Below are 23,609 nucleotides of genomic sequence, written 5' to 3'. Positions count from 1 at the left end.
ATGGTGTATCTATCTATATATATATATATATATATATATAAAATGTGTTATTTATATAAATTGAAAATCTTATCCTATAAAAATCACACATACACACACAGAGAGAGAAAGTGAGGTTTATATAACACCTAACACTTTATTAACCAAAATAATTGCTATAACCCATCTTATAAATATAAATATGTATTATACAGAATTAAGTAAATTGTAATATTTGTATTGCATTAACATTACAAAAAGTAATCTACTAGAATATCAACACCACATTTTAAAACGCTGTGCTTCCGTGGTAGAAAAATACCCTTTTTTTGTTTTGTTTTGTTCATTCTTTTATATATATTTAATAAAACATGCATGTTTTATAATATATTATTTATCCAAATACATATTTATATTAAAGGTTACTTTTTAATTGGTTCTCCTAAGATTTTCGACTCATACGTAAGCTAATGACTGTTGTGAGCTTTGAAAATGGCTAATAAAAAGTTGCTCATGTGTCTTATAGGAATAGTTTACCCAAAAATGTACCCAAGATTTAGAATAGATTTAGAGAAATTACAACACATTACATCATGTGCTCACCAATGGATTCTCTGTAGTGAATGGGTGCCGTCAGAATGAGAGTCCAAACAGCTGATTAAAACATCACAATAAACTGCAAGTAATCCACACAAAAAAGATGCATGTTTGTAATAAATATGTCCTCAATCCATAATATTGCTTTTTCCAGTGAAAAAGTCGTCTCGTCTGAATCGGGAGAGAAAAATGCACAGATCAAGCACAGAAGCAACAATGATTTAATGATTTTAAAATGATTTAATGATGGATTATTTATTACAAACACACAGCTTTTTACTTCACAAGATTTTAGTTGATGGACTGGAGTCATGTGGATAACTTGTGTAATATTGTGATGTTTTTATCAGCTGTTTGGACTCTCATTCTGACGGCACCCATTCACTGCAGAGGATCCACTGGTGAGCAAGTGATGCAATGCTAAATCTGTTGCGATGAGAAACAAACTCACTTACATCTTGGATGGCCTGAGGGTGATCACATCACATGTTTATTTTGGGGTGTACTGTTACTTTAAACTCACACATAAACTCATTCTTGGAGTGGTCAGTCTTTATATGGCAGCTATTTACAACTTCCAATTAATGCCAATACATTCAAGTCAAATGAAGCTTTTGCTTATGTTCTTCTCAATGTCATATCTGGCACATCCATTCATAGTATTTTCATATGCACAAATCCAATGTGAAAGCACAAATGGCTGCAATTTTGTATTGATCTCATGCTGCCTACGATAGATTTGTGCTTAAATGCTATAGCTGTGAATTTTCCGATTGCTCTAAGACAGGCTTCCTTGAGGGGGTCGAACATCATGCAAGACTAAACTCGATAGGATTTAATGTGAGTGGCCACAGGTCAATACGGATATTCGCACAAGGCTGTGATGAGTTCAATGGCTATCAAACATAAATCAACACAGACAGCCCTAGGGCTAAAGTACGCCGGGGAATAGGCACAAATCTTAGGATACTGGAGATAATGGAGCCGCAGCCAAGCGGGGCCTGAAGATCCTTGATTTGAAACGGTGCGTGCGTGTGTACGACAGGAACGTGTTTTTCACGTCTGACACTCTGCATTCGCTTCCCATTCGGAGTAAATAAGATGTCTTGCATTGGTGACGAAGCATGATTTCGATATCAAGCTTTTAATCTTCTCTAGAAGGACACGGGGAACGAGCATGTCATAGCAGCCTATTTCAGTTCCCACAAAGCTATTCAGAGGGGAAGCAATTTCTCATTGAACATGACAACCACATTACATACCCACAAGAGGAAATTGAAGCCCCAAATTGAATTTACCTTACAGAATCACAGAGATGTGCACTTCGGATGTTGATGTAGGCCTAAATGCAAGCTGAATTGTGTATCTTTCGCATGAAGCTGTTTTGTACTGGAGATACTCGCATGTAGTTCATCATGTGTTTTTTATGTTTAAATGGGGTTATGTTGCATTCCAGTCAACTCGGAACTTGGAAGAGAAGAAACTGTTGAAGAAAGTCGTTATTTTTGTTTTCTTTACGCACAGAAAGTATTCTAGTAGCTTCATAAAATTACGGTTGAACCACTCATGTCACATGGACTATTTTAAAGGGGTCATATGATGCGATTTCAAGTTTTCCTTTCTCTTTGGAGTGTTACAAGCTGATTGTGCATAGATAAGATCCCTGAAGTTGCAAAGACTAAAGTCTCAAAACCAAAGCGAGATTACCGTACTTACAACAGAACAGCAATGCATTTTATGGACGACCGTTTCGTGAACCTAGGAGAGGAGGTAATTCTGACTTTGCTATGACAATCTGGCGCTTCTGAATCAGCTACTGTTTTGTTATTAGTTTAAGTATTTGCTATTGACTGTTCAAATGCGGAGTTTTGCGCATCGTGTGTGTGTGTGCGTGTGCGCGTGTGTGTGAGCGAGAAAGAGAGAGAGACAGGGTCACTCACAGTGGAGTCAGCTGTTTTAACCGTGGCTTGTGTACTGCAAACACATATTCATCACTGTGTCTGTCATGAGACTCTGTTCCCCTTTCGGGCTCTGTCTTTACATTTATTTTGAAAGATGAAGCGATGATTATGGTAAGGGGCGTTACATTTCCGACGAGTGCTTGCGGTGTTCGGCCAATCACAATGCACTGGGTCAGTTGGCCAATCAGAGCAGACTGCGCTTGTCAAAGGAGGGGGCTTTGTAGAAAACGAAGCGTTTGAGAGAGGCGGGGCATATAGGACCTACAATAATGTACAGTATTTGAAAAATAATGTTTTTTTTTAACATTAAAGCATGTCAACATATTCTGTTACACCAAATACACAAAATAATGATCTTTAAAAAAGCATCATATGACCCCTTTAACAATGTCCTTACTACCGTTCTGGGCCTTGAACGTGTCAGTTGCGTTGCTGTCTATGGAGGGTCAGAAAGCTCTCGGATATCATCAAAAATATCTTAATTTGTGTTCCAAAGACGAACACAAATGAATCAGCCTTGCTGATTTGGAACGACATGAAGGTGAGTAATTAATGACAGAATTTTCATTTTGGGTGAACTATCCCTTTAAATCTAAAGAAAAATTAAGATTAAACATTATTTTTCTTAAGATTAAGGTGGATAGGGACATGGACAGCAGTAGTCCCTAATCACTTTCATTGTATAAAAATAGAACAGCTTGTTCACTTTGAAATATATATAGTGTTCCACAGAAGAATTCGAATCATACAGGTTTGGAACGACAAGAGGGTGAGTAAATATAGATTTTTTATTTTGGGGTGAACTGTCCATTTAAATTCCCATTTCGTAGATATTGAATTTTGTCATGCCATATGTTCAGGTTAGAATGCCAAATTGGTTTTATTATACATATATATTTGTCACCAAAATATGCTCAAAAATAGACAAAGCCACAAAGCTCAGTTATATGTGAGGCACAGGGACACAGTACTACAGGGAATATTTTTTATATTTACTGTGCAGCTGTGCTTGGCACAGGAATATAAAGGACTCTATCTTTACCTTAATTTGAAATATTCATATTCAAAGTCAACGCATAAAGTTGTGTCAGATTGAAGGAACAAATTATTCAAAGGCCAGATAAGGATAATCTTTTCTCAGCCCTCAGTGTCACCGCATGATGTAATTTTAAAATGATAACAGTTCTTAAAACCAGGTAAGACTGTTGAAAACAGTTGTGTTGCCTAATAGTTCTGTGGAAACTGTGATATTACTATTAAAAAATAATAAAAATAATACTTCAGCAAGGATGCATTAAATTAACCAAAGTAACAGTAAAGACATGTTGCAAAAAATATTTCAAATAAATGCCTTTCTTTTGAACTTTCTATTCATGAAAAAATATGGAAAATGTATCATGGTTTCCTTAAAAATATGAAGCAGCACAACTTGTTTTTAGCAGGGATAATAACAAAAATGTTTCATTAGCAAATATATTATGGCATTATCTGAGAAAGGGATTCATTTACATTGAATCTATAGTTATAGATTAGATCAATGTAACTAGTATAGTGGTTTTACCTGTGGTTACTATATGATCAGTTTTGGGGAATTTTACTTTTAAAAGCAATTGCGTCACTCTCTAAAAAAGTAACTAATTACTTTTAGTTACTTTTTATGGAAAGTAATGTTACATTACTGTTAGAAAACACTCTCTGTCTTGTTAAGGTTCCAGATGTTTCTTGTATGGTGTTTTAATGTCTCTTACTCACATTCGAGCTATGCATGCGCAAATGTATACATTAGCTTTTCTTATTCAAATGTCTAAATAAGGACATGATAGCTAGGAATGAGGTTTGTGATGAAACCATGAAGATAGTTTAGCATCCTTCGCAAAAGTCTATTCCTAATATGTCCATGTTTTTCTGTTCATATGGCCATTTTATATAAACACATGTTCTTGGCCAAAGATCCTATATGTATGTCATCTATATCCTCATTGGTTAAAGGGTTGAAACTCCCCTCGACATATGCCTATATAATATCTTTGTATCTATGAATAAATTGAAGTATTGAGAATACATTTGAATGTGTGTTTTCTTGCTTCCCGGCCGTATACACTTTAAGGAACTGAGAACTTCAAGGCGGCAAAGAGATATCGAGGGACCAATTGTTAATTTCTAACAATTACTTTATCTCATCTGACTTGGCTTCATTTTCTCTCTTCAGAAACAAACAAATAAAAAAAGAAACACAAATGATATGTTGTCTAAAGTCATATTTGCTTATTAGTGTGGTTGAATTGGATTATCAAAGGTCAGCAGCAAAGACATTGATTAATAAAATGTGATTAAGTACATAACGGATATTTGTGTTATTTAGCCTAACATTTAGTTATTGCAGGTTTGTGTCATATTCTGAGTTTGCATTATACTGTTTTTATTCATTCTGAGGGAACCTAAATCTCTTTTTGTGCAAGTGAGATAAGTAAATGGATGTTGACATTTAGTCTAGAACTATAGTAACCATCATGTTTACACAGCGCACATAAAGTCTCTGCACTTACTCCCGATTTCTCTCAACATGAGGACAGGAGAGCTGCCAGTCAATACATGGGAAACATTCTGGCATTAGTTATTTGAAAAAGTAACTCAGATATAAAAGTAATGTGTTCAAGTAATCTGATTGCGTAACTTGTGTTACTTATAATGCATTACCCCCGACACTGACTATGATCCTACTATAAATGCTATATAAAAACTATTTTACTCTGCAAGAACTGTGGTAAATCTTCATAAAGGAGCAGCAGACCTTTCCAAATGTGTGTGCAGTCCGAAACACCTTGTGCATCATCTTAAAAAGCTCTCTATTCACTCATGTGGTGGCAACAGGCTGCAGAATCCGACTGACCCAATTAAAACAGCGTCCTCAGCTCAGGGCCTCAAGGCAGCTTGCAGTTGTGTGGTTTCACTGATAAGCAACACGGAGCAAAGAAGCCGCTGTATTACTACCTGGCTTTTGTGCTGACACCCCCTTAAGGCCTCAGTAATGGCAGCCACAACAGGACATTTGCAAAGGGTAATAAGCTCATTAACTGATTCAGCATGGATGTGGCTTTTTGTGTGCTATAAATGCACCATGCACCTTCTTGTCTGGACCCTAAAGGCTATTTTAGAAAACAGGTAATTGTAATAGTATATTGCAAATTAGTGGATTCTGATGGTTATCTCGGGTGTGGAATCAACCTGAGAGAAATCTTGAAAAGTTTGCTAGCAATGCCACCTAAAGCTCAACATAATGAAACAGCGCCATCTTGAGGCTAAATAAATATATCAAGGGTGTTTTTAGTAACATTCTTACATTTCAAACCATTTAATTTTTTTTACCACTCTCCTGCTTAATCCTGTTTTTGTTTTCTTTTTTGGAAGGAAAATGAGATTAAAAGCTGGCAGAACACCTTAGCTACCAGATGGACATGCCAGCTAAAAAGGATAGTTCACTCAAAAATGAAAATTAAGTCATCATGTACTCACCCCTTGTGTTGTTCTATGCCATATGCGCTTCTTTATATTTCATACCACAAACGGAGAAACTCGCGAAAGCTTTTATTAAAGCTTTTTAAAATTTTAAATTAAAGCTATCTTTTTTTTTTTTTTTTTTAAAAACGTAACGTTACAATGTCACAGAAGACCAAAAAGCAATAAAATAGTCATTTCTAATCATCAACATAAAAACCTTTCGGAGACATCCTTATTTAAAAAAACTTTTTAAAATTTTAAATTAAAGCTTTTTTTTTTTTTTTTTTTTTTAAAGACGTAACGTTACAATGTCACAGAATGGTTCCATGCGACACGTGTCGTATAGTCCAAGTGTTCTGTCGGTATACAGTAGGTTTTAGTGAAAAACAAACCTAAATTCAATGTATTATGTGCCGTTTGTGCACTGCTGCGCATTCATGAGAAATCAAAATTAATCCAAATGAAATAAATAAACGTGTATAAATATCTGACCGTGTAAGGCACAATTAATCTTAAATTCTTTGGAGCAATATACAATTAAATAGAATTTAACTGAATTAATGCGCGTCCTCCAGTCCGGTAGAAAGCGCTGCGCGTATATCAACTTGGTCCTTCAAGAGAAGTTGTTTTGAAAACGCCAGTGTTCAAATACACACAGTCCAGAAAGGGGACATCGGCTTTAATCATTTAACCCTCTCACTAGAAGGCCAGCCGAGTTGTCTTCATTATCGGTAAGCTTTTCCGTCAATGTGTTTTTCCCCGCTTCCCGTCGGTTTGCCTTCATAAACACATAAAGCAGTCCGGTCTGTAACATTATATGCTAGTGTTGTGCTAGTAATGAATAGCTCCTTCATTTTAAGAATGTGTCAGGATGGAACAGTCAAGATAAAATATGGATAAATAAAAGAAATGTTCGTTTGTTATTGAGACCGAACATTTGTGTGTCTTGCACGTTAAATACAGCTTGATGGGTAGTTAAATAAATGTAGAGGCACTTACTGTAACTAAAACAGTTTACATTTGAACAAATCGGCCATTGCAGTATGTTAAGATGTTAAAATGAATGATTTAATGTTCAACTAATATTAAAACCAAGCTTTAGCCTTTTATGAATATGCATATCATCTCAAACGGCTCATGCTACTATTTAGCCTAGTAAATAAATACAATGCAGTCTACGTTAATACAGCTTATATTATCAACGTAGCATCCAATGAAAAACAATCTATTAGTACTAATATTATTAATTAATTATGCGTTTATACTATTATCTTTTAAATGTAATTTGCAGTATTACTATTAATTTAATAACATCTTACTACTTGAAATGTCCCTCTTTTGCTTTAAAAGCAGCATGAAATCCACTAGATGATATTGACTGAATGTAAATTGAACTCATACTTCCAATGATAAATGTTTGGTCTCTTTCAGATCAACTTAATGCTGTGCCCTTAGGCCAGCGTTTCAAATGAACATGTCTCTTGCTCAAAGAGTCCTCCTGACATGGATCTTCACACTTATATTCCTTATTATGCTGGTCCTGAAGTTGGACGGGAAGATCTTTTGGAGCTGGTTCCTCATCTTCCTTCCTGTCTGGACCTTTGATCTTATTCTCCTCCTCATGCTACTTGTCAAAATGGCAGGCCGCTGCAAGCCGGGCTTCGACCCTCGCAACGGGGCGGAGAACTTAAAGAAGCGCGTGTGGTACCTCGTGGCCATGCTGCTTAAACTGGCATTTTGTCTGACGCTCTGTGCCAAATTAGAAGGCCTAATGGACATCTTGGTGAGCTCGGTTTGCGTCCCTCTGTGGGCACTGCTCATCGGAGCTATGGCCGAACTGGGCTACAACGTTTTCCACTTCAGAAGAGACTGAACATATGAACGGTATTCTTTGAAAGCCAGCAGAAGTCTTTACTGTATTCTTCAGGAATAAAATCATCTTGAAAGTAGATGTTATTTATTAAAAAGGGAATATATAACGGACAATAAGAATGTACATCTGTTTCGAGCTCTTTATCAGGAATTGCTTGTTTCTTTCAGGCTCAAGAGTGACTACGCTGAATAGCCTACGTTTCATGTTCACAGTGATGCAGGGAGGGTTACGTATTTTGGCTCAGTGGTGAGTTTCCACTCAGGTGACTGAAATGACTGATTGTGAATGTTGCTCAGAATATTTATTGCATTTTAGTGAAACACTGAGATCATTAGTGGCATAACATAATGAACATTTGAAAAATAACCGTTAACGTGCTGCATACACACTGTTTGTTCAACCAGTACTGTAACACAACATGGTTTGCTTACTGAAACGACATACGTTCTACAATAATGGTGTATATTTATGAATCTGTGTTTCTTTACATGCACTTATGTTTTGCATTGCAGAATTTACGTAATACATGTTTACAAAATGCAATTTTAATTTTCTCTTGTGCAGAGTCTGTAAATAATAATAATAAAAAGTAATAACAGCATCCTTGTAATTAAAAGATACATATTTATTTTCTTTATGACAAGTATGTTCAGTAAGTGCACAGTTATTATATTTAAAAATGTTTCCAAGATCATGCAGAAAAGCAGTTACAATTCTGCGGGGAGTAAAATATGTATTTCTAGAAGAAATGTAGTAATTTATTCATTAGTTAATTTTAAGTAATTAAATTATGATCCTCCTTTTTAACTGAAATTGACATTTCCTCTTAGAAAGAGTCGTCTGTCTTTTTGGGGTGTACATACAAACAATGTTTGAAAATAACACTTAGTGTTAATTCAAAATTCCTACAATGTACAATGAAAATAATAGAAAATTACAGATGCTTTTATTCAGCTGGTAAAAACCAGCTATTTGTATAAAAAAAAAAAAAAACAGCATCTGAAATTCTGCAAATATCCATGTAAACGTAGTCATGGATTGGCCCAGACTTACAGACATTTTAGTGTTTGTAAGTTTAAAAAAATACAATATACAAGATAATAGCTGAATCTGTAAATAGCATGGTTTCATGTCTTATGCAATTCAGCATATTCAAAGCAACACAAGAGGCTCAGTTGTGTATTCTATGTATTCTAGGGATGGGCGATACCACTTATTTTGTTTTCGATACGATACCGATATTTTTCAAGGCAGTATCATCGATATCGATACCGATACGATACTTCTGAACTAAACTTTTAAATTATGAAATTTATTAAATTACTAAGAGAAAAATGGGTAATGATAACCAATTAACTTTGTTTAAAACGCATTTTAACATTCAATACGTCTTAATTGTAACTTATTAGGTTATATTTTTGCAACCTTTTTATTCTGACAGTGTATGATTTATATTAACATTACAGAATAGAACATGATCAATATTATCTTTCAACGTTCAATTTCAATAAATGTAATTGCACAAACTATGTAGGCTAATTTCAATTTGTTTATTGTGAAATAACTCAAACATGTATGTTTTTTTTTCTTCCGTCCTCTGATAAGCATTTTTCAGAGCTGCCGTTCCCAAAAGCTTTAATGCTTTCTTATGATACTTTTGGGAAACGCAGCCCTGTTTGAATGCACTGTCAGAAGTGAGTGAACACTCTCTGTGATGGATTGGTTCTGTCTTGCAACATTTGCGTGTGTTCAGATGAACAGGAAAATAGTTCTATCCTACACAATTATTTACTAGCATAGGTTATTCGTCCAATTCAATGCATTATTTTTTTGTTAAATAAACAAAATCACTGGTAAATAAAACACACCTTAGTATCGATATTTATTGTTTGAGTATCGATACTTTCGATACTCGCATCAGTATCGATATATCGATACTTCGGATCGATACGCCCATCCCTAATATATTCTACTAATGCATATGTGTACAGCTCAAAAAAACAACAACATAGATACAGAAACATTTATCAATGTTTATTCAAGTTCTGACACCACACTTATATTTTCTATTAATAAAGCAATAAACACGAGTAGCAATATACTTAAGGCATTTGCCTTTTTTGTACCATCTAACTTCAAAAGAGAGCTTAATTTTTGTTGGTAAGTTTTAGAATGGGTGGGTATAATATTACTTAGGGTTAGGGTTAAACTACCTCATAGTTTTTAGGTCTAATCATCATTTTAACAGTCTTAAAAGATTGTCTATCATTGGTTGGGTAATATTCCATTGTAATGTTGTGCCACGTACCCCAAAATATCCCATTACGCACCCCTTTGTACTTTGATTGATAATATCTCCCATTTAAGTTTGCAGACATGCATGCATCAAACCACCAGCCTGAGCTGTAATAGGCCCCGCAGTTTCCAGAGGGATACTGGTCATTGTCTCTGTCCGGAGTGGTAAAGAGCTTCTGGTCGTGATTGTAATTCTTACTAAACTGCATGGCATTACCAGCTGTACCGGAGTAACCACCAATGGACAGGCGGTATTGTTGGCTTTCATTGGCCACATAGAAGTGGTCATAATGAGCATATTCTTTGATACCCTCAAAGTCTTCGATTTCTATTCGCAATGACATGTTCTTCGCCTTTGTCAACAAGTGAATCTTGTCATTGCCAAGCCAAAACTCCCCTATTAGTTTACCAAATCCATTCTTGTACTCGTCCCATGTGCGATTGAAACTTGTGCTGCCATCAAAGCGATGCTGTATCAAAGTCCAGCCCCCGCCAGAAGACTCCATGTCACAGAAAACAGGAAACATGCTGCTCTTTGGCTGCGGCGTTACTCCATATACACCATTCCTTCGGGATTTCGTAATGTAATCAGCACAGTCTTGTGCAGGTCCTTTTTCTGTGGTCAATAAAAACTGTTTTAAGTTACCTCATTCTTTGTTTATGAAAAATGCATTTACAATGTATAAACAGCCTAAATCTGTATGCTTAAACATCTTAAGGAGCATTTCTTTGCCATTGTTATCTTTCAACTAGAGAAGCTTTAAGGCACTTTTATTTGTAAAGCTACTTTGAAACCATATTTATTGTGGAAAGCCCAATACAAATAAATTCAATTGGGTTGAAATTGAAAAAATAAACGTTCAGCTGAAAATCTGGATCTTATGAATTTGTAAACGAATGCAGAGCAAGATGATGCACTGAAATTGTTTTCTATCCATCTTTGTTGTTAGACCCAAACAACGAAGCTGCATTCGACAGACTATACTTAAGGTTTTGTTTAAAAGATATGCAAAAGCTGTTTTATACATAGACATTTGGACCACCTGGATTTGATTTATCCATGGTTTCAAGAGTTTACATTGGGCCAAATTTCAGACTCCAATCACCGGACAAGTAAATTTAGCACTAGGCATGGAATGATACTGAACTTCTGCGTGCATTAATTATGCATTGCAAAAAAGACTTTGCCTTTGAGCCTTCCCTCAAGCTCAACAAAGACACCACATCCTGATACATCAGACAAAAGAAGAGGCCTACAGCTGGTCCTCTTCACAAAAACCACAACATCTGCTACTCAGATGAGAATCTATATCCACTTATCCTTGTTATGGAATTCTATCACACTATCAAGATAAAGTGCGGGGTCACAGAACATGTGTTAAACGGATACGTTCATATTATATTATTTCCTGGGAATGATTATCTGGGTAGATTGTACCTGTAGTTATTTTTGGACATTTGTCCCTGTTTGCACTCTGCTAAAACCTTGGGTATAATCTATACAAAGAGTCAAACTGACTTATCCCACTGTACTGTAAGCTTTGTGTCAAATAAACATGCACTGCTGCCATACTCTAAACACTCTGGAGGGCTTTTTACAGTGTGAATTAAGAGTAAATACTCGTTTCTTAAAAATAAACATTTACATGGGTTGTGTAAGAAAATTCCTCACCTCTTCCAGAGTCCACTGGGGGCCTGGTCTGGGCTGTAGACTGTTGGGTTGACGTAGTGTTACAATCACTGTCACAGGTGCTATGGATCTTGTTCTCTACTTGCTCTCTCCCTGTCACCTCATCACTGACTGCATGTGATTTAAACCCCTCAGCAGTGTCCTCGGGGCTGAGTGAGAAAAGCTTTGAGCCTTTAATTTCTTCAACATTTGTAAGCGTTTCCAAAACAACTGGATCTGTGTACCTCTCTCCACTGTACCCTTGGGCAGTGTCCGCACTGTTTGGGTTAGATAATATCTCCCCAGAGTTTTCTTCCACTCTGTCTTTATTAAATTTAATAAGTTCCCGTTCTCTTGTTGCTCCAATACTTTCAAAGCTTATGGGTGTTTCCCAACTATCGTTTTTAGCCATTTCAACATGTGTATTTGTCACTTTATGAATATTTTTTGAGCTGTCTTTATGGTTTATGTCCATAAAAGAGACTGTCGAGGTGGTAAATAGATTTGTTCCTGGTTCCTTAGATGACTCTTTCTTTAAGGTTGGTGCAGTTGGTCCTTTCTTTCCACTGCTGATCTTGTCCACCTCAAATGGTTGTTGATTGCTGGTATCATCAGTTCCCAAATTAAAAATCTTGCTTTCTTTCCCACCAGTATGTGAATTCCAGGCTCCGCTTTGCAGATTGTTAGGATCCTCTGTACTCCCAGTCTCACTGTTGTCTCTAAGTTGGTTCTTACTTTGTTGAACCTTATCCAAATCTTGTACGTTACTTGAATTTTGAGACTCTGGTTGTGATTGTGACTCTGTACTGTTGTTTTTTAACCATTTATTGTCCAATACATTTGACCTCATTACCAGCGGAATGGGTTTGATTTCTTCTGTTTGTTCTTGTTCTGTTGCACCAGTGGGACTGGAGAATTTAGTCACTGTGTTTACCTTTGTCTTGAAGTCTCTGGTTGTGTTTGGCTCAGTTTGAAAGTTTGACCTCCTTATATAGCTTGGTCTTATAATTCCAGAGCCATTTTTCCTTGCAATATTGGTATTTCTGACTGGGATTGACAGCTTTGAATGTACCCCAACACTTTTGTTTGCTGACATGTTGTCCATCACATTAGGTTGTCTTAGTTTGTTGACTCTCTGTGAAATCACAGTTGTTGGATGTCTATCGGGGTGTCTTAATGGGTTTGGCATCACATACCTTTTGTTGTCTTGGCTTACTCCACGTATCTTGCTGATGTTTTTCCTGCTGTTCTGAAACGGTCCCTCTCCAGCTGGAGCTTTGAGCGGAGTTACTGAAATTCTCCTTGTCCCCTGGCCTACTACTTGTGATTGAACCCTACTGGTAATACTCACTGTACTATCAGTCAATTTACTCTTTACAGTTGGGACAAGGGTGGGCTTCACCAGATCTTTTTCCGGCAGGGTGGCTTTACCGTGGCTTGGTAAGTCCTTCTTCATAGTACCTGCACTCAGTGAGTTGACCCCGATATGCTCATTTGCCCCTTCAATGAACGTTCCTGGCTGCATCTGATCTTTAAGATCTGGAGACAGTGGATTAACTGCCCTTTCATTAAAAGTGCTGTCAGCCTTGTCCAAAATTGTGGAAACAATTTGTCTGTTATTTGTTTCTGTAATTGGATTTAGATATTTTACATTTTCCACCTGTATTCCTGGGAAAGTCAAGTCTTCTCTATCCACTTTGGAGCTAATCTCTTCCTCACTACTAATAACTACCAGACTTTCACTCAGTCCCATGTGCCTTTTTTCCTCTTTGACCATGTTTGGCTGTTCGCCTTGGTTCATAATAGTAGAGATTGACTTATTTGTGGCTATGTGACTCACATCACCTTGGTTTTCTTTTCTCAGTTTTGTTGGAGGTCTTATAATCCCAGACTTGTCTACTTTTCGCAAATTGTCCTCCCTAAATTTAGTTACTTGGCTTGCATCTTTCAAGCCATGTCCGTCATCTGTTCTGGGACCAGAAAACCTACTGATGTCTGATGTGTGTTTGTTTTGGTCATCTGTTGACCAGGTCGGTCCGCTGATTGCCCCAGGTTTTGTGTTTGCTATACGAGGACTTGTTTCCTTGACCCGCATAACGCCACTCCTTGCTGGGGAAAATCCAGTCTCTTCTGGCTCAGGCTTGACCGTCATGTCCCCAGATTGTGGATTGGTCTTTCCCACCAAAACTCGCCTTTCATTGAAAGTGTTGTCAGCCTTATCCAAAATTTTGAAATCAGTTTGTCTGTTATTAGTTTCTGTAATTGGATTTAGATATTTTTCATTTTCCACCGGTCTTCCTAGGAAAGTCAAGTCCTCTCTATTCAAATTGGAGCTAGTCTCTTCCTCACTACTAATAACTACCAGACTTTCACTCAGTCCCATGTGCTTTTTTTCCTCTTTAATCATCTTTGGCTGTTCAGCTTGGTTCATAACACTAGAGATTGACTTATTTGTGGCTATGTGACTCAGATCACCCTGATTTTCTTTCCTCAGATTTGTTGGGAGTCTTGTAATCACAGTCTTGTTTACTTTTCTTGAATTGTCCTCCATAATTTTAGCTACTTGGCTTGCAACGTTCAGGACATGTCCATCATCTGTTCTGGGACCATAAACCCTACTGATGTCTTGATTGTTTTGGTCATCTGTTGATAGGGTTAGCCCAGTAATTGCACCAGGTTTTGTGTTTGCTGTACGAGGACTTGTTTCCTTGACCCGCATAACGCCACTTCTCACTGGGGAAAATCCAGCCTCATCTGACTCAGGCTTGACCGTCATGTCTCCGGATTGTAGATTGTGGATCCTCACCAAAGCAGGGTTCTTCAGTCTGTCTTCATTGGTAACCTTGACAACTCTACTGTTTATGTAGGATCCCTTTGGCCTCAGTGATCCACCTACTCCAGGAAACTTTACAACCCATCTGTTCCCAGCTGATGTGCTTAAATCCATTATCTTAGTGTTAGCATCCCTTGAAATGCTGCTTAATCCATTCGAATCAGGCACCTCCTGCACTCTTCTTCTCGCCGTCAGGATGCCACTGATGTTCTTTACATGTCCATCTCTGAGAATGTTTGGCTGCTGTTTCCCATGGGTTGAGGATTGTACGGCATCCTTTTTTCTAGGAAGGGACGGGTCTATTAATTCACTTTGCTTAGACTTCAGTTCCCTCTCTGACTCCTCAGGTATAGGCGAGAGCACCGGTTTGACCTTGGATATGTCCTCAGGTGTCTCGTCAAGTGAGGGGTTAAATATTTTTATTTCTCTGCTCATCTCAGACCTCTGATCTGTGGTGCCTTGGTTTGGAAAAATCCTTGGGGCAATGTTCCATTCCTGACTTTCCAAAATGGAATGAGCAAGCCTCTTCACGCCATCCTTGATGGTTCCCTCACTTTCTGATGTATCTCCTTGCAGTAAGGTTGAAGTTAAGATCTGGACCACTTGTTCTCCACTATGACTTCTATGACTTTGTGTCTCCTTGATGCTGATGTTATGCCTTGGAATTTGAGGTATTCTTTCCTTTTCCTCGCCGTATTCTTTCTGTCCACGTCTCTGGATACTATGTCTGTCTTTACATTCTTGGAAGTCCCTCCTTAGCTGGTTAACAACTTCCTTTAGGTCCTGCAGCTCTTTGGCCATTTTTTCCAGCTCCCTAAAAGGCCTGGGAAGCTGGATGGAGAGAGGAGGGATGGTGAGTTGATAAGGGCACAAGTTCTCCTCGTCCCCGCAGTGCCCCAGGGGCTTCAGCGTTACCCATGAAGCAATGTCCTCTGAGGTCTCTGGGCAGATGTGACACACAGAAAATGCTAACAGGCTTCCCCATATGTAAAACACAGCAAGCCACATCGTGTCCTGTATGATGAGCAGGTCTGTTCAATGTGTCGAAGAGTGTGTGAGAGAGAAGAATCAGGAGAGACTGAAGGACCACCTCCCTTTATAGAAGTATGAGAGGGGCGATACTCTGTGATGATTCTCAACAGAGGAGTGTAACAGCCTCCTATCAGAACAGTCAGCACAGAATATACTCAATATTTCAATAATATTTAGCACATTACTGAGCCTTCTTTGTTCATTAGTAATGTAGTGATTATTGACCACACTATGCATATACACATTAAAACCTGAGATTAATTAGTCTTTTGTTGTTGATGATGTTGTTTCCCCAGTTACAATTTCTAAAAATTCTTAAAGCAAGATAGCATTTAACATTGCATAATACATGCTATAGAGAATAGAGAATGTATATTTTATTTTGTCTTACTGTACTGGCAGTGAAAGCGAGTTTAAAAACAAGAAATAAAATCTGCTAGTGCAGTAAGATGCATTGAATAAAAGATACAGCATTAATATCTTATCTCAGTTAAATTTATGTTTTAAGGACAAAATACTTAAGACAAAAAGACTTAATGATTTTTTTGTAGAGTTGCAATCAACAGCCAACATGTCTTTGTTTTAAACATATTTTGATTTCCAGTGTTGTCCATAAAACAATTACTCTTATTTTTATTTATTGTTTAAAACATTTGATTGCATATTTTCTTGCAATACCGAACACACTCTCATGACAACTGGTAATAATTCATAGGAGATGGCAAAATTATACAATATTTTAAAATTTAGATCATGCAAACAGAGGTTAGGTTTTACTGGTCAGGTTTTTTTTTTATTACAGTCATGGGTTAAGGGTTTAGGTTTGGGTTGTACATTTTTGTTTTCAGGGTTTTTATTTTATTTCATTCATTCAATCATTCATTCATTGGTTTTTGCAATCTCATAAAATTATTAAGAATTCACAAGTTGCAATACCTGCTATTTTATGTATATACAGTGAAACAGCATGCACATTGCTTATCATATATATTTACATTATTTTAACCTTTTTAAGGGCATCAGAACTGAGATGCACAATATGATTTGTCAAAGTCATTTGTGTTAGCTGACCCTGACTTTTAATCAAAACCATCACACTTACAATCAATCTTTAAGAACACAATGCATTCTCTGCATATGTCATTTCCTTTCTCACATGTGCAGATATGCATATGTGCGAGAATCATGATGGCAGCAGCTTCCCAACATCCTGCCAATAAAGCAGCATGCCCCACACACATAGACATATGCACACAAGCCACAGAAGATTCAGAGATGGAACGCTAAAAGGCGACAAGGCATATTCAGACGGGACAATTTTTTCAAGTTATTTTTGTGTTTCTGCAACATACTTTGAATTAAAGGTATTTTTCTCACAAAACCTCTAACAAGTATGAAACAAATGACTGTTTTTCAGCTAACTCAAACATCCTCTAAGAAGTCTAATCCCATCTGGACAGGAGTGCGTGATTGTGGTGTTTATATAGTGATTATGATATTGTCTTATATAAAATGTAATTGTGACACATATTCTGAGCTATTGCTCTTTGCCATTCAAGATGATGACTACTGTACAAATAGCTGACCAGAAGCATTACCATGTTGGCCAATTTAGCTGACTAAATTGTCTTTAGAGGATTTGGGTAATGGACAATGGACAACTCAAATGTTGATGAGATCTGGTGACCCCACATCAAACTGAAAATTTCATTACGAGAAATGTTGTAACAACCATATAAACAATGGAGCCATAGTAGTCCAAGCGTTAAGCAAGAGTGGCAAACGTTACGTCCAAGTGTCTTTAATATCAAGAAAATCCGTTAACCAATGTTTACAATGTCAACCTGTGTCCAAACAGAATTGATTGTCTTTAAAGTACTGACGTCACAATTTCTCATAGCGTTCAGCAGTGGTTGTATTACAAGCCAACTCCCAGTTTTATTACCACTAATCAGAAAAGACTTACCATTTATGGACAGGACTATTATTGTGTGGTGCCCTTATGATGTCACAGTCTGAAATCCTCTGGGATGGTTCAGCCCATCGGTGTCATTGTCTGTGTAAACACTGAGATTTTTCCATAAACCATCTCACAGAAACATTTGACCCACCGGTTGGGTTTGAGTACCACATTAGCGACCGCTATTCCAACACATTTGCATGATGTGGTAGTGGTTATTATGTAATTGTGATAAAAGAACAGACAAGTGCACTCAGACTCTTTCCTAACAGTTATATAACACTAATGAGGCAAATCTGTGGGAAACCCAATGCAAGCGAGTTGGCTGCTTTTATCCAGATTTTCAAACTGGAGAGGAGACATCTGGAGTTGATGGTTACAGTGCATCAACAACAGATAACGTCAAGACTGCTTGTTTGCATTACAAAAGCCTTGACTTCATTAAACCATTGGCTAATGCTTGCACAGATTCCTCTCATTGTTGCATGCAATGAAACGGGCGACGTCTTGACTTCAGGCTTTTGTTTCTGAGTGATGAGTTTCTTGGCTTTAATTTAAACAGTTTGATTGTTAATTTGTGCAGGGTTTCAACTCAATGCACGAACGTCTTAAATTACTCTAATTGTAATGTAATAAATATGCCAAATCAAATTTCGGGATCAGTAATGGTGTCAGACGTGCAGTATGAGAGACCACAGGATAGTGGAAAAAGCCAAAATGACACAATTCAAATTTTTGGGCACACTATTCCTTTAGAGGTCAGAAACTGATCTGTAGCATTTGTAAAGACGGTGTGTGAAAATAATTAAGTGTAGCTGATTTTTTTGAAGTTGCAGATTAATAAAACATGACATATAGTCTGCCTTAAGTCAGCTGTGATTTAAAACATGCAAAGCTGCAAACATAAAACGCTGCAAAGTTATTCTGCCAAACAATGACTTTTTTAACTTGGGACACAGAGTATAGATTGTGTCACATGTAGAGAATAGTGCATACAAATTTCAAAATTTCTTTTCTATTGCATTTCAGCTGAAAGGGAAAATGGCCACTGCTGCAAAATATATAACATGAGATCTCAAAATAAAGCATTTAAAGCTATTTTGTAAATCGGGCCGCTAGATTTTAGAGAATGTTTGTTTGTTTGTTTGTAAAGAAAACGGAAAAAGTTTTGTTAGCCACGCCCACTGAGATTTCATTGGTCCGTAGCTATTTTTGTAAACTGGATAGCTAGATTTTTGAGGGGGTTTTTTTTTCTTCTTTTGAAAAAGTTGTAAGCCACACCCACTGTGAAATTTCGTTGGTCCAGAACTATTTTGGTAAACGTGGACGGCTAGATTTTTGAGTGTTTTTTTTTTCCAGAAAGTTTTTTTCCTCCTGAAAAAGTTGCGTTAGCCACGCCCACTGTGAAATTTCATTGGTCCAGAGCTATTTTTGTAAACGTAGCAGGCAGCTAGATTTTTGAGTCTTTTTTTCCAGAATAAGTTTTTTTTCTCCCGAAAAAGTTGTGGTAGCCACGCCCACTGTGAAATTTCATTGGTCCAGAATACCGCTCCGCAGTTTACATTTGCATTTATATTTTCCCAAATGGCAAACTGTATATCCCCACACAAACAGTAAATGAAAACTTCAGAGTGAAAACACTGATAATACATATTTATATACATACACATTTATACAAATTCAGAACACCCATACCCATGTCTTTTGTCTGATTTTATCATCTCGTTTTCATTTTCTTTTCTTTTTTTGTGGACTATCCATTTTTTTATTGTAATTTTAATACACGAAGACAATAGGCCACAAATGCAACATAAAAAATTCCACTTTGAGAGAGAGAGAGAGAGACACAATGATATCCACATTTATGAGAGCACATAAAACCAGCAATGCGCTCTCAGAAACTGGTTATCTGGACATGATATGAAGATATTTGGGAGCCTACAATGTCCTGTCTAAGAGCTGCTAGACAACAACTATAGTCTCATTAAGCGAGAACTGCAATTTCTTGCACGCACCCCTCGGTGGATTGCTTCATGAGCAATGCCAACTCTTTTCATATATATTTTATGTCTATTCCTTGTAGCAGCTGTTAATTTGAATTAAAGGATGTACAGAACCTGATTTTTTTTCCATTGACGAAGCGTCAGGTGTGACATATAGACATCACTATCTATAAATGTTTATGTCATGCTCTTGAAGGTGTCCTATAAGTTTTTGGTAAAGGGGAAGGGTCATCCAATGAAGTATAACCAGTGCAAGACGCTACCTAAACACAGAATAGGTCTGGTAGTCTTAATGCTGAGTGCAGTTTAAGTAGCATAACACTTTTTTTTTAATTGTTTAACAACAGTTTGGCATTCAGTTATGTTTATATAGCACCACCCATTGATCAGGTTAACATTCTAAATCTGTTTTTACTCAACCATGATGACATATCAAGAGAACGAAATTAAAATTGCATTCACGACTCAACTAACACTGCATATTTTCAATGCTGCACCAGTATTAAGACTACAGACTGTTACAGGCTCTTAGAGGGCTCCGGTTTAGTTCAGGTGAGAGGTGAGGCCAGAGAGACAGTGGAGGTTGGAGTGGAGCTGGAGGGTTCGATCATGGCCAGTTTGGTTCTGGAGGTCCAAAGCAGGGTCCAGGGAACTGCAGCTCCACACTGACTCACCATCCCAGGCTCCCACTAAAACCCAAAAAGATTGACACATATGTGAATCAAATCATTTGCAGAAAATGATTTAATACTTGTAATTAAACATTTGAACTTAAGTGTAAATATTGTTTAAAATAATGACAATGGAATATATTTTAGGGCTGTCAAGTGATTACAAATTCTAATAATTGGCATTAATTACATGTAATGATGATTAATTAATCAAATTTATTACAAAAGATCTGCCTGATATGTGTAATATCAAATAATATTTAAACAAAATCATAATATTAGAATAATATTTGGTTGACGCGTTTCAGAAAGGCGGGGCATAGAGGAGAAACAATAATGTACAGTATGTGGAAAATAATGTGTTTTTTTAACCTTAAACTACATAAACACATTTCATTACACCAAATACACAAAATAATGTTCTTTTTAGCAACATCATATGACCCCTTTAAAATAAAATTCTTACTACTTTCTATTCTATTCTTACTACTTGTTTTCTTTTTATTTATTATAAAAAACCCTTGCTGCATATACTGCGTTAGGCTAACTGAGACTTGTTACAGCACTTACATATTATTGCTCTTTTGTTGGTTTTGATTGCTTCTATTGTTCTCATTTGCAAGTTGCTTTGCATAAAAGCATCTGCTAAATGACTAAATGTAAATTAAATCATTATTGTTTTTATTTTTTGTTTTATATGACAGAAATGAGATTCAGTAGTTAGAAGCCATAACATAAAATTCATGATTTGCTTATTTATGCACACCTAGAAAATTCTTTGAAAGTACTTTGAAAAGCTTTGACATGCACAAACATGTAAGTGTTACCTGTGAGAATGTGTGTGGTCTCTGGCGGTGGGTCCTGGGTAACTGGTGTGATGAGATGTGGGCTGAGTTGATTGTGTAAGTAAAGGGGTTTGGGGTGGTTGTATGGGATAATCAGGTGGCCGGTGTAGAGCTCCCGTGCACTGTAGCTTTCCGCCCAGATCTTATCTACAGAGCAGACACACTGTTACTACCACACGCAGAGGGTTATGGGAAACAGAGAGTCTGTTCTCATGCATTTGCAAACTTTAGCTTGCTGGGGTTGATATTGTTCACTGCAAGCACATCATTTCTATCAGCACGATGCTTTTAAAAGACACAAGATGTATTGGTATGCAGACACATGCTTTTTAGACATGATGAGACGAGACAAGACAGTACCCAAAACAGTGAAAATTCATTATATTATTGTGACCGTTTTTGTTGTAGGAGGACTCTTATAAGGAATCATTCTGGTGGTGCAGCAAGCATTGTCATCTTAATGTGATTTTACTTTTCTCATTCTGGGTCATGCTTAGCTTCCAGTGAACATTGGTTTCGTTAAATACTGATAAACATTAATGAGTCTTCCTTTTTAGTTGATGTTTCTGTAAACTGACAGCAAACTGCCGTGCAGTAATTTCCTCTAGCTAGACTAACTCAAATGGATATATTTAATAATAATGGCTGCATTTTGGGTTTGGAAGTCATTCTTTTTTAATTAATTAAAAAAATGAAAACGCACGGTTAAAGATGGGTTGACATGCTTGAGCTATTGGTCAGGAAATAAAATCAAAATGAGCATCCCTGGTTAATACTAGCATTTTTTGCTATCATAATTTAATTGTAATATACTAGTCCAAGGTTTGACGTCGGAACGATTTTTTTATGCATTTGCAAGAAGTCACTAATGCTGCATTTATCTGATAAAAAATAAAGTAAAATCAGTAATATTGTGAAATATTAATATAATTTAAAATAGGTGCTTTCTATTTGAATATATTTTAAAATGTAATTTATTCCTGTGATGCAAAGCTGAATTTTCAGCATCATTACTCCAGTCTTCAGTGTCACATGATCCTTCAGAAATCATTCTAAGATGCTGATTTGCTGCTCAAGAAACATTTTTATTATCAGTGTTGAAAACAGTTGTGCTACTTAATATTTTTGTGAAAACTGATATTTTTTGGTGATTCTTTGATGAATAGAAAGGATTTATATGAAATAGAAATATTGGTTACACTTTATTTTACAGTACATGTACTTTCAACAAAGAAATGTCCCAAACATTTGAACGTTGGAGTCTATAATTTCAGAATTTTTTAATATTTAGGATGTTCTATATAACAAATGCTTAAACTTTCCAGATTTAAATTAGATTTCGAATCTCAGATTCTCAATGTGGCCTCAACCCTCACTGTCTATGCACATTATTTATTATATTGGATATTTAACTTTGTACTTGACATTTTTATAAAAAATTCACATACAAATTTAATTTTTTATGTTATATGTATCCTGTCTATTAGCTATATTATACATGTACTGTAATGGAAAGTAAATAATGTAACTAAGTTATTGGGAAATTTTATGATTTTGTAAACCTGCAAATTAAAAATTGTTTATCAGCATGTTTAAAAATGATTTTGTTGCTGTAGAAAAGGATTTGAATCTGGTGAGAGCGAGTGTGGGAAATACAGTCTTAATGCACCATCTGGGATTATGTTTAACCACAAAAACATACAAAGAGCTAACAGGCTTCAAAAGGTGGAAAATCAAAACCAGGAGAAATGAGATTGTAGACTATTTCATAGCAGTGCAATGAAATGAGAAATTTAGTTTCTAAATGAGTTATATGCGTGTAGGTTTTATATCAAAACAATATGAAAAGTTCTTTGTTAATAAAACATCCCACTGGAAAGCTTGTTTGCACTGCGGTGACATAGCCAATAATCTCAAACAGGCACAGCGAGACAGGCAGGGTTTGATGTCACATGGGGAGGAACAGGGCAGCTGAGATTGGCTTTTACATGTCCGTTGTAAATGAGAAAGAAGTTAATGTGCCTTCTAAAAATCTAAATAATTAACAATTAATAATATTTATATGTTTTAAATTGACAATTTATATGCTTGATTTATCCCTTTTCATAAAAACGGTCTAAAGGCTGAAATGCTGTTGTAAAAGATTTTTGTTTTTGTGAAAACCTGTATCTGAACTGTAAACCATGTAATTTTATGGCTCAATACTGTATGTTACCATAGACATTGTCCAACCCCACCAATACTGTGTTAATTTTACTTCGCCGAATCCGCCGGCCGCCGCTCACTCTAGGCCGCTGTGTGTGACGCTGCATTTCGTTGTGAAATCGAAACTACTTTGTTTGGCCTTCCAAAAGAGGACACAACTAGAAATCAGTGGTTAAGTTGTATTTACA

At 36.5% G+C, this 23,609-nt stretch overlaps 3 protein-coding genes across 6 annotated transcripts in view; 1 reads left to right on the top strand and 2 right to left on the bottom strand.

Moving 5' to 3' along the window:
• The first annotated feature begins 6,638 nt into the window (after window positions 1-6,638).
• On the top strand, window positions 6,639-8,503 carry LOC107753588 (transmembrane protein 60-like). 2 transcript variants are annotated; one of them, XM_016569783.1, is made up of 3 exons: window positions 6,639-6,766; window positions 7,467-7,919; window positions 8,076-8,503. In XM_016569783.1, exon 2 carries the CDS (start codon window positions 7,504-7,506, stop codon window positions 7,906-7,908), a length of 405 nt encoding a protein of 134 aa, XP_016425269.1. In that variant the 5' UTR covers window positions 6,639-6,766; window positions 7,467-7,503; the 3' UTR covers window positions 7,909-7,919; window positions 8,076-8,503. The 2 variants fall into 2 exon arrangements, with proteins under 2 accessions (XP_016425269.1, XP_016425268.1); XM_016569782.1 differs by lacking the exon at window positions 8,076-8,503 and having other exon boundaries at window positions 6,640-6,766; window positions 7,467-7,982.
• Window positions 8,504-9,846: 1,343 nt separating this feature from the next.
• Window positions 9,847-15,799, bottom strand: LOC107753585 (uncharacterized). The gene is made up of 2 exons (XM_016569774.1): window positions 11,876-15,799; window positions 9,847-10,819 (listed from the first exon to the last, which is right to left on the bottom strand). Exons 1-2 carry the CDS (start codon window positions 15,711-15,713, stop codon window positions 10,113-10,115), a joined length of 4,545 nt encoding a protein of 1,514 aa, XP_016425260.1. The 5' UTR covers window positions 15,714-15,799; the 3' UTR covers window positions 9,847-10,112.
• Window positions 15,800-19,312: 3,513 nt separating this feature from the next.
• The window catches only part of LOC107753586 (ELKS/Rab6-interacting/CAST family member 1-like), a 32,296-nt gene continuing 27,999 nt past the window's right edge, over window positions 19,313-23,609 (bottom strand). For 2 of the 3 annotated variants that reach the window (XM_016569775.1, XM_016569776.1), the window contains one exon: window positions 21,286-21,363. The gene's annotated coding sequence lies outside the window, so the exon portion shown is untranslated. Of the gene's footprint in view, window positions 20,390-21,198; window positions 21,364-23,609 lie in introns of those variants that run through there. The other variant, XR_001641482.1, reaches the window with a different exon arrangement.

Source organism: Sinocyclocheilus rhinocerous, unplaced genomic scaffold (assembly GCF_001515625.1).
Source record: "Sinocyclocheilus rhinocerous isolate Xijiao unplaced genomic scaffold, SAMN03320098_v1.1 scaffold200, whole genome shotgun sequence".
Taxonomy (NCBI): domain Eukaryota; kingdom Metazoa; phylum Chordata; class Actinopteri; order Cypriniformes; family Cyprinidae; genus Sinocyclocheilus; species Sinocyclocheilus rhinocerous.
This window is presented reverse-complemented; position numbering and strand designations above follow the sequence as displayed.